Source organism: Chrysochloris asiatica, unplaced genomic scaffold (genome assembly GCF_000296735.1).
Source record: "Chrysochloris asiatica unplaced genomic scaffold, ChrAsi1.0 scaffold00004, whole genome shotgun sequence".
In the NCBI taxonomy this organism is placed as follows: Eukaryota; Metazoa; Chordata; class Mammalia; order Afrosoricida; family Chrysochloridae; genus Chrysochloris; species Chrysochloris asiatica.
The window spans coordinates 999300-1016542 of NW_006408522.1; the positions used below are offsets into that span (position 1 = coordinate 999300).

Here is a 17243-nt window from a genome sequence, read left to right on the forward strand (position 1 = left end):
TTATCTTTGATTTTGGAGAGCTTGATTATTATATGTCTTGGTGATTGTCTCTTAGGGTCTATCCATCCTGGGGTTCATTGAGCTTCTTGAAGGTGTATCTTTTCACTTTTCATGATGTTAGGAAAATTTTCTTCCAGAAGCTCTTCAACTGTCTCCTCAGTGGACTTGTGTCAAGATTGTTCCTGTTCTGGAATGCCAGTAATTCTTACGTTATTCCTCTTCATGTTATCCAACATGAATCTTAGGCCTTCTTCAGATTTTTTAAATCTTTTTTGTGTTTGTTCTTCTATCTTAGTATTGTTGAGAGATTTATCTTCTAGCTCACTAGTTGTGGCTTCTATCTCTTCAGTTCTATTCTTTTACCCTTTCAGTGTATTGTCCATTTCTGATATTATATTATTAATCATTTGGACCTCTTTCTGTACATTTCAAATTGTCTCCAGTGCTGTATCTATCTTATTTGATGGTTCCTCTAGCACTTTCCTGACTTCTTCCTTATTTTTCTCAACTCCATTGTATAGTGTTTTGATACATTTTATAATCATTTTTCTCAGTTCCTTCTCTGGCATTTCCAAACCCTGCCCATCTTCCAGTATGGAATGTAGATCTACTTGCAGCTCATTTGCCTCAGTCACTGTATCTCGTTTTTGGACATGTGCAGATATGGTCATCTGCTTCTGTTGTTTGGACATATTCAGGGGTTATCTGTGGCCTTAATACTTAGATAGGTATGTATTTTGGGATTTTTTTTTATGCTTTCTGATTGCCTCCAGGTAGATGTGATCAGGAAATGGGCTTCCCTTTTTACTCTTCTTCTTGAGAAATGTCAAGATGCCACTGTTGGTTGTTTTGACGTAATTTAGGATTTGATTTTTGGCCTATTTCCTTTTTTGTCTGCTTGTCCCACTCCACAATCCCCTTTCAGGCCTTTTTTCTAGTTATAAACAGTTCAGGGCCAGCTGTGGCCGTTTGGTTTTAATTGGAAACTGTCTCTTTAAATTTGAGGAGATCTGTGTGCATGCGTAGTAGAACACTCCAAGGGTGGGGCTGGGGTGCCCACTAACTCAGGCACCCTTATAGTCGCTAGAGTGGAGGTGCTCAGACAGCAAGGGACCAATGAACAGATACCAAAAGAAAAGAATGTCCACACCTTTATCTCCGCAGTTCTGCCAGGCGTCTGGCTGCTCCGATCCTTCCCCCGCTTGGTCTCACCCAAGATGGTGGCTCTTGGAGCAGCTGAGCAACCCAAACTAGAAAGCAATGGATTTCTTGCTTCTGCCACAATTTCCCCCAGCTGTAAGCCTTCCAACCTTCTAAATATTCCTTTATATGTGGTTCAGAGTTCTGGGACCATCCCCAGAGCCTGCTCGGTTGGGTATTCTGTGAGGTTTTTTTTTTTTTTTTTTTTTTAAGTTTTTGTTGTGAATTTACATGGGAGAACATCAGGTTTATGCTCATCCTATTATATTTCATTTCATTGCAATGATTACAGTCCCCTCCATGCATCATCATTCAACAGTATTTGCTTCTATTCCCTCTGTTTTTTTGGATGTACACAACAACCACTCAGGAATATATAATCATTTAAACAACCAAAGGGCACAGTCTGCAAGCCTGTCTCCTGGCCACCAGCACACAGCCTTTTTCTTACCATGAATCTAGAGTCCTCAGGTGCTTTATTTCTCCATGTCCTCATCTCTGCCTCCAGAAAGATGAGGTTTTCTGCACCCGTAAAGATTTACAGCCTTGGTAACCGTAATGCAGGATCGGTATGAGTGGGAACCAACTCCCTGGCACACCACCACACCACCACCATCCCTTTAAAGGAGGTGGGTTATCTCTGTTCTGCAGATGAGGAAATTATGGCTTGGAAATACTAGGTGACTTGCCAAGGCGCTTTAGCAGGTAGCCACTGGAGTTACCCTTCAAATCCAGGATGTGTCTGTATGTGAATGGAAAGCTTTACAGTTCCTTAGCAATCAGAACTTGAAGTAGTGGCAATGGTGAAAGAAATTGGCCAGAAGATTGACTCCTATCAGAAGGTTTGGAAATATGTTCACATTTCCCTTTCAGCATGGTTAATATCTTCTTTTTGAATGAGGAGCGGGGAGGAAATCGCTGTTCAGAGGACCTCTTTTCAAAAACATCATCCTGAGTACCTGACAGTCCACAGCATCCGTGTTGTTATTTTGCAAATGAGTGAACTAAGAGACAGTATCTCTGTTAGACCTTCCTGCTAATTTTTTTTTTTCCTTAAATGTTTTATTGTGAATTATGTGATAGTTTACATGGGAGAACATTAGTTTTACATTCATTCTATTGTATATCGTCTCATTGCCATGATTACAATCCCCTCCTTGCATCATCAACCAACCAAAGGGTATACCCTGCAATCCTTCCCCCGTACCCCCCAGGTCTTCAGCACACAGTCGCTCTCCCTCTCTAGATCTGAAGTCTCCAGCTGCTCATCGCTTCACGTCATCATCTCTGCCTCCATTTCAGGCATCACTGCTTCTCTGGGTAGGGTCCCGCTCTCTGCTCTTCTCCCTTGATGGTCCTAGGGACCTCTGCTCCTAGACTGAAAAGTTAATCACTCGTCTCCTTGCTATAAAACGTCTACCTTTACATTTCCAACCCTCACAATCAGTCCTGATAACAATTATTCACTATTGTATCACAAGAGCCCCGTCTGCATTTCATTGCATCAGCCCCGCCTAGTCAGATTGAATACTACTCACTGGAGATTCTACCTTCCTCCAGGCCCTCTGGATCTAGGTTCCCTCTTGAAAGCTTGTAAGCCAGTCACTTCTTGCCTTTGTAGCCCCCCACCCCCCATTTTGAGTAGCCAATGTCCAAGTTGCCCATCCCTGTCTACTCTGTGTGTGGAGGGGGTGGGAATGATTCTTGCTATAAGGACTTGTTCCCTCTTTTGAGCTACTTGCTTCCATAGGTGTAGGTCAAGTTCATCAAATTGTCTGAGAATACTTTTTTTTTTCTTCCTCTTCTTTGTACTTCTGGTTGAGCTCTGATCATCCATTCACTGAAGCCAGGATAAGTGGGTGTTATCTGCAAGTGTGGGTGTTCTTATTAGACCTTCCTGCTAATTTTTAACTTCCAACCTTTTAACTTTGCAAGAAGTGGAGTTAAAAAACACATCAAATGATAAAAGTTAAATGTGGTTTCAGATGTAACATCTCTTCTTGGTCTAGAATTCCATGGTAGAATGTTAATTATTTTAGTTTATGTTACATTCATAAAGGCTCTTCACGGGATGTGACTTTATGAATTTTATTATACACTGTTTATCTTTTGAAAATTAAAATATACCAAGAGTCTTAATGGAACCCTGGTAATGATACAAGTTTGGCTGCTAACCGCAAGGTCAGCAGTTTGTGTCCACCATCCACCAGGCATTCTGGGAGAAAGATGAGACTTTCTGCTTCTGTAAAGAGCTTCAGCCTATACAGGAGTTAGAATCAACTCCACGACACATAACCACCAACCACCAAGAGTATTGAGTCTTAATTTAAAATTGCAGTAGAGACTGCATTTGTGGAGTAGACCATTTACCGTATTTTGTTTAGAATTCAAATGTGTGTACCCCTAAACAATCTCTGGTAGCTGGTTTTCTAAAACTAGAATTAGCTAGCACAATTATGATGGGTAAACTAGGCTTAAGGAGCCTTAGGCTGCAAGTGGTTAAGCACTTGGATATTAACTGAAAGGTCTGTGGTTTGAACCCATCACCCACTTTGTGGGGGAAGGATGTTGCAATCTGCTTCCATAAAGATTTCAGCCTTGGAAACCCTGTGGGCAATGCTTCTCTGTCCTGTAGGGTCATGGAGAATCAGAGCTCTTCTATAGGGTTATGATGAGCCAGAGTTGTCCTATAGGGTCACAATGAGCCAGAGTTGTCCTATAGGGTCACTAGGAGTCATAGCTGTCCTATAGGGTCACAGTAAGCCTGAACTGTTCTAAAGGGTCACTGGAAGTCAGAATTGACTCAAAGGCATTGCGTTTGGGATTTTTGGTTTTTTGAGTGAACTTTAGGGAATTATGCAAAGCCAGTCATCCTTCAGACCCATGTTTGTAAGTATTTTATCAAGGAGAACCTTCTTCTTTCAAAGGTGGCTGCTAGTAACTGCAGTTGAGTCAGCCCCAGACTCTTCACAGCCCCAGTAACATGCATTGACTGGGTTGTTTGGGAAGTAGATCACCGGACAGGTTTCCTGACCTGGAAACTCTGCTGAAACGTGTTCAGCATCATAGCAAATTACAGTCAAGCCTCCACTGGCTGGAAACGGAATCTACCATGGAACCCCGGCCACTCCCATTTCAAAGGTAAGACTGTAATGCAGCCTAGCCAGCATAGCTTAGCAACAGAATAGGAATGAGAGTATGGGTCTTCTAATTTGCATTCTTCTATAGCTGCTTGGACTTCTGGTGTGGCGTGGCTGGTTAATGCTGTAAACTATAACGTTGGTGTGGGCCGTTAAGGCCTGCAGTTCTAATTCACCAGCTGCTCCTTGGAAACCCTGTACAGGGTCACTATGAGATGGATCCCGACTTCATGGCAATTAACAACAACAATAAATAGCTGCTTGTGGCATTCTGAGTGGAGCCTTTTGGTGTATTTACTGTGGGCATATCTAATAATTTTTACTTAGGCAGAGTTGCTTGCATTGTTGTGGTAGGAGGAAAGACTGCCTTGACTGGATTGTGTATTTCCAAGTCTTTATTTTCTTCAAAGGGTGAAAGATTTACCACAAGGGCCTGCAATTGACACAAAATGATTCGGTAGCTAAAGCAGTGATTTTAGCTGGTAGTGAGGTACAGAACTAAGTTTATTTGCAGAAATGACTTCCAATGATGCTGTGAGATTTTATCCCTGGACCATTGAGCCATTGATATTTTTCTTAGTTTTCAGTAAACACTTAAAGGGGTTATAAGATTTTATGTTCACTAGAAAAGGAATGTTGAATTATCAACCTCAAGTGGAAAGAAAGCTTAAATAAATACAAGTTCATATTCTTTGTAAACATAAGATGATTTGCATAGGTCTTTGTTATGTTCCAGGGGGTGTGTGTTTGTGTGTGTAAGAGAGAGAGAGGATTGAAACTCAAAGCATTTGTGATTTCACAAGGTTTTTGTGAAATCGTGGAGAGCCTAGATTCCATTCTAGTTCTGTCCCTGTGAATTATGTAAAACTATTTAGAACTATGTGTATTCAAATGGAGGTGTAAGGATAGTAGAAATTACAGTAGGAGATTTTACTGCTAATTTGAGAACTTTTAGAGTTCTCCAAATATGTTTGTGCTTTACTTTCATGATAATTGGAGCCTTAATAGATGAAGTGAGATCAGTAATGAGTGAAATCATCTTCATTGTTTTTAAGTGCCATCAAGTTGGTTCCAACTCAATGAGTTTCTGAGGCTGTAAATCTTTGTGGAAGCAGAAAGCCTCGTCTTTCTCCTGCTGAGTGGCTGGTGGTCTCAAACCGTCGACTTTGTGTTTCACAGTCCAGTGCTAATCCTGCGGAGGCACCCGCTCCCTAAATCACTTCTAATGGTGCCCGATTTGCTCCTTAACTTGTATAATAGAGAATTTGACTTTTTGTGTGAAAATTGAGTAATCTTTTCATATTATTGATGAGAGAAGTAGTTATGAGATAGTTGTTTTTCCAATAAATGGCATTCTTTTGGGGAGGTGTAGTGTTGGCAGAGAAATACCAGTAGAGCAGTATTATACATTAGACTAAATTACATAAAACATTTTATGATGTGGAGAGTACTGTATCATTCTGGAAGACTGCTGAGTGGGTTTAGACATAGACCTTTATTTCTGGGCCATCTAACTTGTTTTTGTGAAGCAAAAGGTAGAAACATCTTGAGAGTATTCAGTGGTTATTTGTTTGAACAGCTTGCTACATTTTGCTCTGTAAAAATCCTCAACAAGTAATGACATTCAATAAATAATGAACTCTTAACACAAAACTTTTTTTTTTTTTAACAAAAGATTGAAGGACATTGTTGTAAATTTGCCTGGCAGGAACTGTAATCTGGATATAATATTGAATTTATGTTGGCACACAGTGCACATAAGATACCACAAACATCTCGAATCATTACTTACCTAGGAAGTAAGATTGACGTAGGTTTAGGCAGATGAGGACAGTTGGGAAATCTTAAAAGAGCCTTTATGATTTTATAGTTTTAGCTATAACAAATAACTTATTTGGGGTGTAATTTTCCACACAGACCTGAAGTTTGGTTCTACACAAAGGTGAGAAAAAATATTGTTGTGCTTGGGTCAAAATTAGTATGCTCAGAACAGGAAAATGGTCTTTTAGTAATAAACAAAGTTTGCATGGTGGTACTGACAGACGAAAGTTGCCGTTTCTATCTGCATTCTACCAGGGTGGTTCAAGATGTTTGTGAAGAAAAAGATTTTGGATTTAGCACTGAGTTCTGTCACCTCCCCACTTAACTTCTTATTCCCTAGCATCTTAATTTGTGTCCATTGTTCTAAGTAGGAGGCCTTAGGTAGTACAGTTGGCTAGCTGAAAGGTTGGTAGTTTGAACCTATCCAGAGGCGAGGCGGAAGAAGGGCCTGGCAGCCTGCTTCTGTTTGACCAGAAGTCTGACACAGGATCGCCGTGGTTTGGGCCTCAGTCACCTATCTCGTCAATCAATAACTTAAGGGGGTCATCTTCCAGCTTCCATGACTTTTAACAGCTTTTTTGAGAATGCATTGCATTGGTCAAATATACTGCAAAAGACGTTTTTAAAGTATTAGAAAACAAACTATCACTTTGAGGACTAAGGTGAGCCTGACCCAAGTCATGGTATTTTCAACCACTTCTTATGCATGTTAAGCTGGGCAATGAATAAGGAAGTCCAAGGATGAATTAATGCATTTGAATTGATAGTGTTGGTGAAGAATATTGAATATACCATGGACTTCTGCTCCTGTAAAGATTTACAGCCTTGGAAACCCTGTACAGGGTACTATGAGTTGGAACTGACTCCATGGCACATAACCACCACTACCACCAACCCACTGGTAGCATAATGGGTTCCGTGTTGGGCTGCTACCCACAATGTCAGCAGTTTGATTCCACCGGCCACTCTGCAGGAGAAAGATAAGGCTTTCTGTTTCGGAAGATTTACAGCCATGGAAACCCTACACAGGGTCGCTGTGAGTCAGAACCTACTTAAAGGCATATAGCAGCGGTAGCCAGAAGAACAAACAAATCTATCTTGGAAGAACTACAACCAGAATGCTTCTTAGAAGCAAGGATGGTGAGCCTTCATTGCATGTACTTTGGACATGTTAGTAGGGACCAGTCCCTGGACAAGGACATCATGCTTGATACAGAGTCAGCAAAATAAAGAAAGACCCCCACTGAGATGGGGTGCCACGGTGCCTGTGAGAATGGCACAGGACTGGGCAGTGTTTCCTTCTGTTAACCCAAGGATCACACAGAGGCGTCGGAATGGCACCTAATGACCACATTGAGACATAATTTATATGCCGTAAAACTTACCTGCTTTGCGGGTACTGTTCAGTTAATTTCACCATATACAGAGTTGGGCTCTCATGACCACAATAGGACTTTGGAACATTTCCATCTCCCCAGATGAGAACTTTGTGTCCATGTCCATCTGCAGTCACTCCCATTCCCAGTGACCATTCATGTAGCTACTTTGGTGAAGTGTCCGTTCAAATCTTTTGCTCATTTTTAAGTTGGGTGGTTTGTCTTATTGAATTTTAAGAGTTCTTTATAAATTTCAGATACAAATCTCTTATCGGATATATGATTTGCAATTTTTTTTCTCATTCTTTGGCTTGCCACAATTTTCTTGATGGTGTCTTTTAAAGTGTAAACGTTTAAAGTTTTGATGACATCCAGTTTGTTAGTGCTTTTCTTATCCCATGATCCTTTGAGTATATATATATTACCCAATGGTTCTTTTACCCTCTAAAGGGTTTTTTGAATACTGGGGTACTGGAGCCGTTAGTTTTATGGAACTTTGCAGTGGATATAGGGTCAAGACTGACTCATAGCAACCCTGTATATGGTTTCAGAGGCTGTAATCTTTATGGGAGTAGACAGTCTCATCTTTCTTCCAAGGAGCACCAGGTGGGTTTGAACTGTCAACCTTGCAGTTAGCAGCCCAGCACCAAACCCACACTACCTTCAGGGGCTACAAAACGCTATAAATGTTGTTCATTAAATGTACTCTTTTTTGAGAATTCATCTTGGATTTGTTTGCTTTTTTCCAGAATAAATGAACAACTGCTGCAGATAATGTCATCTCGAGTAGATATTAATATTCTTGGGAGGTTTTATAACTCAGTTGTTGATTTGTTTATGAAAAAATACCATTTGAATGTGAAACATTATTTTCATCTCATGATTGCCCTGTTTGGTCTCATGCATTATTTCTTCCAGAAACTACCATTCACTTGTCAGTGATTTTTAAAGCATCTGAGATGAATTGTCAAGTGGTTTTGTTTTTGTGTTTTTGCAGTTGAAATAATCAAAGAAGAGCTTGAGATATATTTTATCAGCGTGTGCATTCTAGAACTTTTATTTTGTTTCTTGAATGCCTATTTAAAAAAAAAAAAAAAAAGGCATTGCCCTTCAGTTGATTCTGTCTTACAGGGCTTCTAAGGTTGTAAATCCTGGGTGCAGGCTGCCACATCTTTCTCCCCTGGAGCGGCTGGTGGGTTTGAACCACTGATCTTTTGGTTCGTAGTAGAGTGCTTAACCAGAAGGGCTCCTTTTCATGAATGTTGTTGTTGTTAAGTGCTGTTGAATCTGTTTCCACTCATAGCAACCCTGAATAGGGTTTCTGAGGAGTGGCTATTGGGTTAGCCCCCAGTGCTTATCCTATAGTGCCACACCAGGATTCTAAAACCAGCCAAATTAATTCAACTCAGTTCTTTTGCTTTAGATCAGAAGTTTCTCAACCATGTCACTGTTAACATTTGGGGCCAGAGGACTCTTAGCGTATAGGACTGTCCTGTGTATTGTAGGGTGGTTTGCAGCCTCCTGTCCACTAAATGCCACTGTCACTTCCCCACTTGTGACAGCTAAACATGTCTCCAAATTTTAACAAATCTGAAGGATAAAATCGCCTCCCAATGGAGAACCATTACTTTCGATATGTACTTAGAAATGTGATTTTTTTTTTTTTTTTTTTTTAGTAATACAATTCAAGGATGCTCTCTCAGCGGCCAGGGGATAGAAATTACCTGTCATCTGTGCTGCTGAGGTTCACATTGAGCTCCTAGAACTCAGAAGAGAGTAGTTCCTATGTGACCCTCATAAAGCATTTTTCCATGTTTCCTCCCGTATCTTTATGTTCTGCCTGTGTATTTGTCTTTCATCGCCTTGTGAGGTCTGCTAAGGGCAGGCAGCAACTCTGCAGCTCCCCACTCTCCCCCCAATTATTTTAAGACTAAGTTGTGGTGAGCCACTCCAGATGGCTACTGAGAGAAAGTAAACTGGAGGAGGAGGCGGCGGACTGGGATAGATTTCCTCTGCTTCAACTTTTAAAAGCTTTCCACTCTGGTATAAAAAGCCCAAGAGCATGTGGAAATGCGAGTTTAAAGTGTGACCTAAGAGAAGGAGTGTGTGAGGGACAGGTAATTAAGTGTTGTAAGTAAACCAGCATCCTTGTTACAGCAGTCGTGTGTTGCTTTAACTCAATCCAGCTATTCTTCCTTGGGCAACTTGATATTGCTGCAGCCATAGATCTGCCCTGTAAGCTGAAACAAATACCTTGCACCTAGAGGCTGGGTTAGGGTTACTCCAGGAATCACTGTACGACTCCCAGAATCACTATATGAATTTGTCAACATTTGTCTTTGTCAAGTCCCAGCTCTGGCATGGCATCGTTTTAACCCTTAAATGCCGTGTACCTACAAAGGTCCTTTACATTGCAACCTTACTGAGTCCTGGAGACTAATCTGGTAGTTAACAAGCGACAAGAATATTTGGCAGAGGAGCACCCACCTGCATGCGTTCTCCTGAAACTGTGGCTGTGAAATGCTAACTAGTTGTAACTGTGTGGACCCATTATGCTTTTTAAAGGTCTCTCTCTGCCTTTCCTTGCCGGCTAATGAAAACTCTGGGGTTTGTGTTTTTTCCCAAATCACATTTTACTCAATGCTTTGCTTTCATAATGGCCACTTTCCTCTTCAACTGACGTCGGACTTTGTTAACTATACTTTTCCTAATTGCTTTCTCTTCGTCTCAGTATATGCCTTAACAATGGAAAAGAAAAATTTAAAAGGCATATATTTTGGGGGATTGGTTAGAAGTGGAAAGGATGGCCTAGAACAATTAAAAAAAAAAAAAAATCAAAAACAAAAAACCTCCGTTGCTTCCAATTCATGGTGATCCCAGGTGCTGTGGGATAGAAGTGCTCCACGGGGCTCTCTTGGCTGTCATCTTCACTGAAGCAGACTGCCAGCTCTTTCTTCCATGGTTCTGTTAGATGGGTTTGTACCGTCAACTTTTAGGTTAGTAGTTGAATGCTAACCACCTTGGGTCCTGAGCAGTTAAAAGAGGTGACTGTTTGCTGATTGTGATGTTCTCACTGACATTTCTCCATGCGTCTCTAACCTGACCTCCTGGTACAAGTACTCTCTTAATGTGCAAAAAACCGGGCTGAGGGAAAGGAAACATTTACTGAGGGCCGACTCTGTGCTTTTTGTCTTAACCATTGTTTAATGTATTCTTCAAGGTCCCATTCGATGAGCACTCTGTCCCCACTTGCAGGTAAGGGAAATGAGAGAGAGGTTAATAGGGTCACAGAGAGCCAGCATCCACATGCAGGTCTGTGTGACCCCCAGATCTGTGCTGTTTCTGTTACACGTGATTAATACTGGTGCCACACAGGGAGAGGAGAGGAACTTGGGGTTTCCAGCAGAGTGAATACCATGAAAGATACTCACGTCTGAGATGGGAAGCGATGCCTGTTATAAAGGCTAGTTTCCGTTCTATGAGAAAAACAAAACCCATTTGCATTCTCATAAGAGTTCTGGTTTCTGGAAGTATCATCTTTTGACTTAAGGTGACAGCTGTCTCTTCATTCAGTGTGTAGAAAATGTGATTTAACTTCTAGGCAACTTCTCTTCCCAAAGAATGTCATTAATTAAGTGTATGCTGAGTTCACTGGTGTTAAGTGTCCTTAATTATACTACTGAAGGAGATGCTTATAACCAAAAACAGTGTCAGTGTGCTTTTTTATTTTTTTGGATGGATGAGTGAAGGGTGAGGGTAATGTGAATGTGTGTATGTGTATATGTATTATTGTTTAGTGCTGTTGAATCGGTTCCAACACATAGCGACCCTGTTTCTGAGGAGCGGCTGGTGAGCTTGAACCGCCGGCCTTGTGGTTCAAGGTGACTTTAAGTCCAGTGAATTAACCACAGCACCACACCATCTGTACATATATGCACGTATATATATATACATATATGTTGTTGTTATGCGCTGTGGAGTCGGTTCCGACTCATAGCGACCCTGTACAGGGTGTCCGAGGCTGTAAATCTTTACGGGAGCAGAAAGCCTCATCTTTCTCCCGCAGAACAGCTGACAGTGAGATTAGCAGCCTGATGGGTAACCACTACGCTACCAGAGCTCCTTATACATATATATGTATGTATAAATATGTGAGTGTGTGTTTATGTATGTGAGTGTGGAGTCCTGGTGTAGTGCTATAGGAAAAGCACTTGACCATCAGGTCGGTTTGAACTGCAAGGTTGGCAAACTCTCACCTTGGAAGCCCCCTGCAGGGTCGCTATGAGTCAGAACCCACTGACAGCACTTAACAACATGTATGCATTCATGAAAATGGGTATTTACGGTGTTTTGTGAATTCACCATGGAACTTCAGTCTGTTTCCTAATTCATGCTAAACAGAGTATTCCCGTTTATTGATGACGAACCACAGAAAGCTAGCTGCCTTGCTGTCATATGATTGCTTCCCTCATTTATGCTTTCTCTGAGGAATGGCACTTTAGGATTGATTGGGAGCAGTACAGAAGTGGGCAGGAGCGAGAGGGAGATGAGATGTATGGTTACCGAACTGAAATGTCTTGGCATTCAGCTTTCTCCAAGTCTCTTGGACTCTTCAGTTACTTGGCATGCGGGCTCATAAGAGAAATAAACTCACCAAGAAAGTGAGAAAGTAAATAGTTGATGGAGACTAAGTCACTGTGTACAATGGCTTCTCCTCAAACGGGAAGAGGTTTATACTTGATTCTCAAACTGGGGGAAAGGTTTATACTTGCTCCCTGAACTGGGTTAAGATTTAATTTCTCATCAGAAAGCACTACCCACTTAGCTGTTTTAAACTGTGAAATTAAAATTGCAGTAGCAGACCTGGCAATTAATCACCCGGTGTTTGTCTTGTCCAAAAACGATGTATTATAGCTCCACCAAGTGGCTGCCAACAATGTGGATGAGGCTGGTCGATGTCCACCAGATGGAGATGGAGCTGCTCTTGATTTTATTTGTGCGTATCAGGGTTGATCACATCACCACTCAGTTTATTGTCCAGTGCCGTCAAATCGATCCTGACTCCTAGTGACCCTAGGTACAACAGAAGGAGACACCGCCTGCCCCTGCACCATCCTCACAGTTGTAATCTATGTTTGAGCCCATTGTTGTATCTGGTTGAAAGTCTTCCTCTTTGTCACTGACCCTCTACTTTTTTTTTTTTTTTTTAACTTTTTATTGTGAATTGAGTGAAGGTTTACAGAGAAAATCAGCAGTTTTGCATTCAACAAATCCTATACTTTGTTTCATCTCAGTGAACATGCAGCAACAGTTACCCACTTCTTTCCTGTGGGCCCCATTTCCATTCCGCCTGCCTTCCGAAGCATCACTTCTTAACTTGTCCTTAGGTAAATGTGGCCCTTTTGATTTTGAATGGTTGACTATTCCATGGTTGTGTGTTGTTGTTATGTGCCGTTGAGTCGGTTCTGACTCATAGCGACCCTGTACAGGGTTTCCAAGGCTGTAAATCTTTATGGGAGCAGAAAGCCTCATCTTTCTCCCGCGGAACAGCTGGTCGTTTCGAACTGCTGACCTTGAGGTTAGCAGCCCAATTCGTAACCGCTGTGTATATATCTTACTATATTTATCTTGGAGTCCTGGTGTGGCGCTGTGCGCTAATGTATCATACTGCATAGTTGTTTGAACTGCAAGGTCGGTGTTTCAAGCTCACCAGCTTCTCCTTGGAAACCCTTGGGTTGGAACCGACTTGAAGGCGCTTAACAAAACAACAATATATATCTTATATACTACTTGGCTGAAAATTGGGCCATGGAGGTGAGTTCTTTTCCAGACTTATAAGGGTGGTTGAGGGCCAGTCTCTGGTTCCTATAAGCTCTTCCTGACCACTAAGTCCTCTTACCCTCTAGTTTACCAAGCATAATGTTCTTCCTGTTTGGGTGATTATTTTTTTAATTTGCAAAAGAATAAGTTTGTTGTTAAAACATTTGAAGCCAAATTGAGAAGATGAGTCTACACTATACTTAGTGTAGACATTTACATTTGTTAAATTAAACTCTCCATTCTGATATTGATGATAAGAATTAGAATGAGAGTTTTCACTGCCAATCCCTAGCTTTAGTATGGCACAGATGTGATAATAAAGTCCATATGTAGCCACAAAGTAGCTGATTAGACATAACATGTTAAATTAAAAAATCTGGTAAGTAAATTGAGCTATCAACTTGTTTTAGGCAGCACAGACATTAAGAAAACAATGAAATGTAGCTACTAAAACGGGTGAAATATGAACTACACCTCCCAACTTATTGATTCCAGTCCCCATCTGGTTAGAAAAAAGAGAAACAAATAGCTCCTTTCTACTTGTTAAAATTTGAATTTAAAATCATTTTAAAATCAAAAAGAAATTTGAAGAGAATTGTAACAAGCACTGAATTGCTCTCTTGTATCCTCAACATTTAATAAGAGGAGCCGCTCGTTCTTAATGGATCTAAATGTTCTAAACTGCCCTCGTTGTTGAGTGCCATTGAGTTGTTTCTGACTCATAGTGACCTTGTGTAGCACTTCTGAGGAGCTGCTAGTAGGTTTGAACCTCCGATCTTGCGGTTCAAACTTACCTTGCGGTCCAGTGCAAATTGTAATTTGTTGTTGTTGTTAAGTGCTATCGAATGGATTCCGACTCAAAGCAACCGTGTATAGGGTTTCCGAGGAACTAAATTGTAAGGAGGAGGTATATGACATTTTATTTGATGTGATGTTTTCATGCTAGTTCAAGAACCTGATTTGAAAAAAAAAGCATAACCGAAATTTGATTCCAGCTCTTAATGATACAAGTAGTTTAGGAAGTAATTAAGAGCTGATTGTGGGTGGGGCTGGCCAGAGTACAAATCCCGTGCTCCTTGTATTTTCTTCCTTTTAAAAAATAAAGTGAATTCATTATTTAAAAAAAAAAAAAATTACCCATGAGTGAGGACAGACTGATTCCATATGGTGACTCTTCCCACCATTTAAAACGATCTCTGTGCCCACTTGTTGGTGCTCTGCTGCTTAACTTTGCCATTCCCCATGTGTGTTTTTGCAGGTATGTTGAGGTATGTGTGTCAGCTGTGCAGTATTCAGCTCTTATAGACACTTTTGCGGTGCCACCTGCTTGAAGTTGGGAAAATTAGCTCTGAATTCAGTGTAGACTTGGATTTAGGAATGTCCTTTCTCTGAGACATTTACATGAAAACAGAATCGTTGATTTTAATAACTCATCTGTTCCTCAGGCTTATTCCCCACTGAACTTGTCATAATGCTCCAGGATGGATGTTGCAGCTGCTTGCTGTGGCATTGATTGACACTAAATAAAAGATTACGTCGTCAGGTAGAAGTTAGAGCAGAAAGAAGGGCTGATTTCTTAAAGAGACAGTACAAACACACTTTTTCCAATGTTGGTGCAGAGACCTTGTTCATAATAGTAACGATTCTGGTTGTGGGGGGAAAATGTTTAAAAAGACAGTTTCACAATGCATCTTGTATCAATCAGGAGCTTTATTTTAAATTTGGTATTTTTTTTCCTGGAGAAGAAAAAAACAAAAATGCTTTTCATTGTTCAGAAGACTAATGCCTAGTAACCACATGTAAAACTTTATTGATGAGTACATGTGTGAAGTGTGTACCACCAACACATTTTCTGTGTTATTACACATCGTTCCTAACAATCTTCTGAACGGAATCATTTCCCCATACTTTATGTTGAGCGAAAACTATGTTTCCAAATGTCTAATCTTAGCTCTGGAGTCCTGGTGTGGATAAGCACTAGACCGCAAATTTGATTTGAAATGCAAGGTTGTGATTCAGACCCCCAGCTGCTCCTCAGAAGCCCTACATAGGGTCGCTATGAGTTGGAACTGACTCGACAGCACTTAACAACAACTTCAACAATCTTAGTTCTGGAATATAAAATTTAACTTCTTGTTTCCAGTGTCCTGTGAATTGAGAGGTTGAGAAATATTTTAAAAGTTCATGTTAGTATGTGTTGCAAAGGCCATTATCAGTATAGTCTTCCAAGATAACTCAATTAGAGGCATGCCATTTCTCTTCTCTAAGCTCATTTTCCACATCTGTCTAAAGTAAAGGTTGTGGGCTTAGATGTGAGAGTGGGAGCTTGAGTTAGAACAATTCTTCATGTGTCTTCCAGCTCTCTCAAATTTGTATGACATTGTGGAAGTAAAATGCTTTGATGGTTCCCTAACTGTATCTGTATTTATTTGTTCCTTATTGACTAGGCTTTTACTGTTAGGGCTTTTACTACCAAGCTGCATGCAGGTTCCTGAAAGAAGATTTAGTTATGTACCAAAACATTTAATTTGCTTGGCAATTACACATTTAACATTTGCCTGTGGAAGTCTTTGTCAAACAAGAATGTGTGTTGGCTTTTAAGAATGTGAGCAGTGTTGAATGCAAGTGGAAGTGGGGTCATTTATCAGCATCTGTTCCTTTAGCCTTAGTTGAATTAATGCCTCAGCATTTGGCCTAAGGAATGTATGTAGTGTCTCTGTCTTATTAATGGTTCAGCCTTGATCCTCTCTTCCTTTAGAGTCTTCCTCTTTCACTTGCTCTTTTCTGGACATTGGTTGGATAACTATTTCATTCTCTCCTACTGTATAATCCAGTCACAATGTTATTTTGTCTTTAAAGCAAAAAGCCAATGACTTAAATTATATCATATCACTTTCATAATCAAGCAATCAGATAGCCTCATATATACAAGACACTTTGAAGTCCTTATGTAAGGGGTGGACACAAACATACCAAATTCATCTAGTATCCCACTGAGAAAATTGACCAAATGTATACTGGTTTTGTTCTTTTCATGGTCATGTTGTGTCATTTATGTAGATATCCTGGGAACAGAGGATCTTATTGCAGAAGTGACTTCCAATGATGCTGTTAGATTTTATCCCTGGACCATTGATAATAAATACTATTCTGCGGACATCAATCTGTGTGTGGTGCCAAACAAATTTCTCGTCACTCCAGAGGTTGCAGAGTCTGTCCAAGCATTTGTGGTTTACTTTGACAGCTCCCAAGTAAGACTGTTTTTCATGGAACCTTGAATAACGCTTCTTCTGGATTTTTCTGTGTGTTCTCTTACTCTCTTTCTCTGTACGTTTGTTTTTTCTCTCTCTAGAAATCGGGTCTTGATAGTGTCTCCTCGTGGCTTCCCCTGGCAGAAGCCTGGTTACCAGAGGTGATGCTCTTGGTCTGCGAGAGAGTGTGTGAAAACGGTAAGGTCCTTTAGATGTGATAGTGGTTGCTACCTACAGTTACTACTCTTTGGTAAGCAGAGCACATTTGTTTCCGTACTGTGGGAAAGTATGTAGCATGTAGCATGTGCTAAACTATATTATTTTGTGAAACTATTTTAGCTACTTTTCTTTGGAATCCTGCAATATTTGCTTCTTTGTTTGTTTATTTCTTTGAAAGAATGGGCATTTTAGGGTTGAGAAAGAATTTACTTTGTTTTCAAATGCCTTTCAAATAACACTGATATTAAAGGAAATACAGTGATATTTGCAGAGAGTATTGCAGAGGTTGTTGTTGTTGTCAGGTGCCATGGAATCGGAACCGACTCATAGCAACCCCATGCACAGCAGAATGAAACAATGTCCAATCCTGGGCCAACCTCACCACCGCTGCCACACTTGAGTCCATCAATGATGCC

The 17243-nt window shown here is 40.6% G+C and overlaps 1 protein-coding gene across 2 annotated transcripts in view; it reads left to right on the forward strand.

Moving 5' to 3' along the window:
* AAGAB (alpha- and gamma-adaptin binding protein) overlaps window positions 1–17243 on the forward strand; it is a 68277-nt gene that overhangs the window by 7608 nt on the left and 43426 nt on the right. For both annotated transcript variants that reach the window (XM_006831506.1, XM_006831507.1), the window contains exons 2-3: window positions 16418–16608; window positions 16710–16806. In XM_006831506.1, the coding sequence (XP_006831569.1) occupies window positions 16418–16608; window positions 16710–16806 (288 nt within the window). The remainder of the gene's footprint in view (window positions 1–16417; window positions 16609–16709; window positions 16807–17243) is intronic.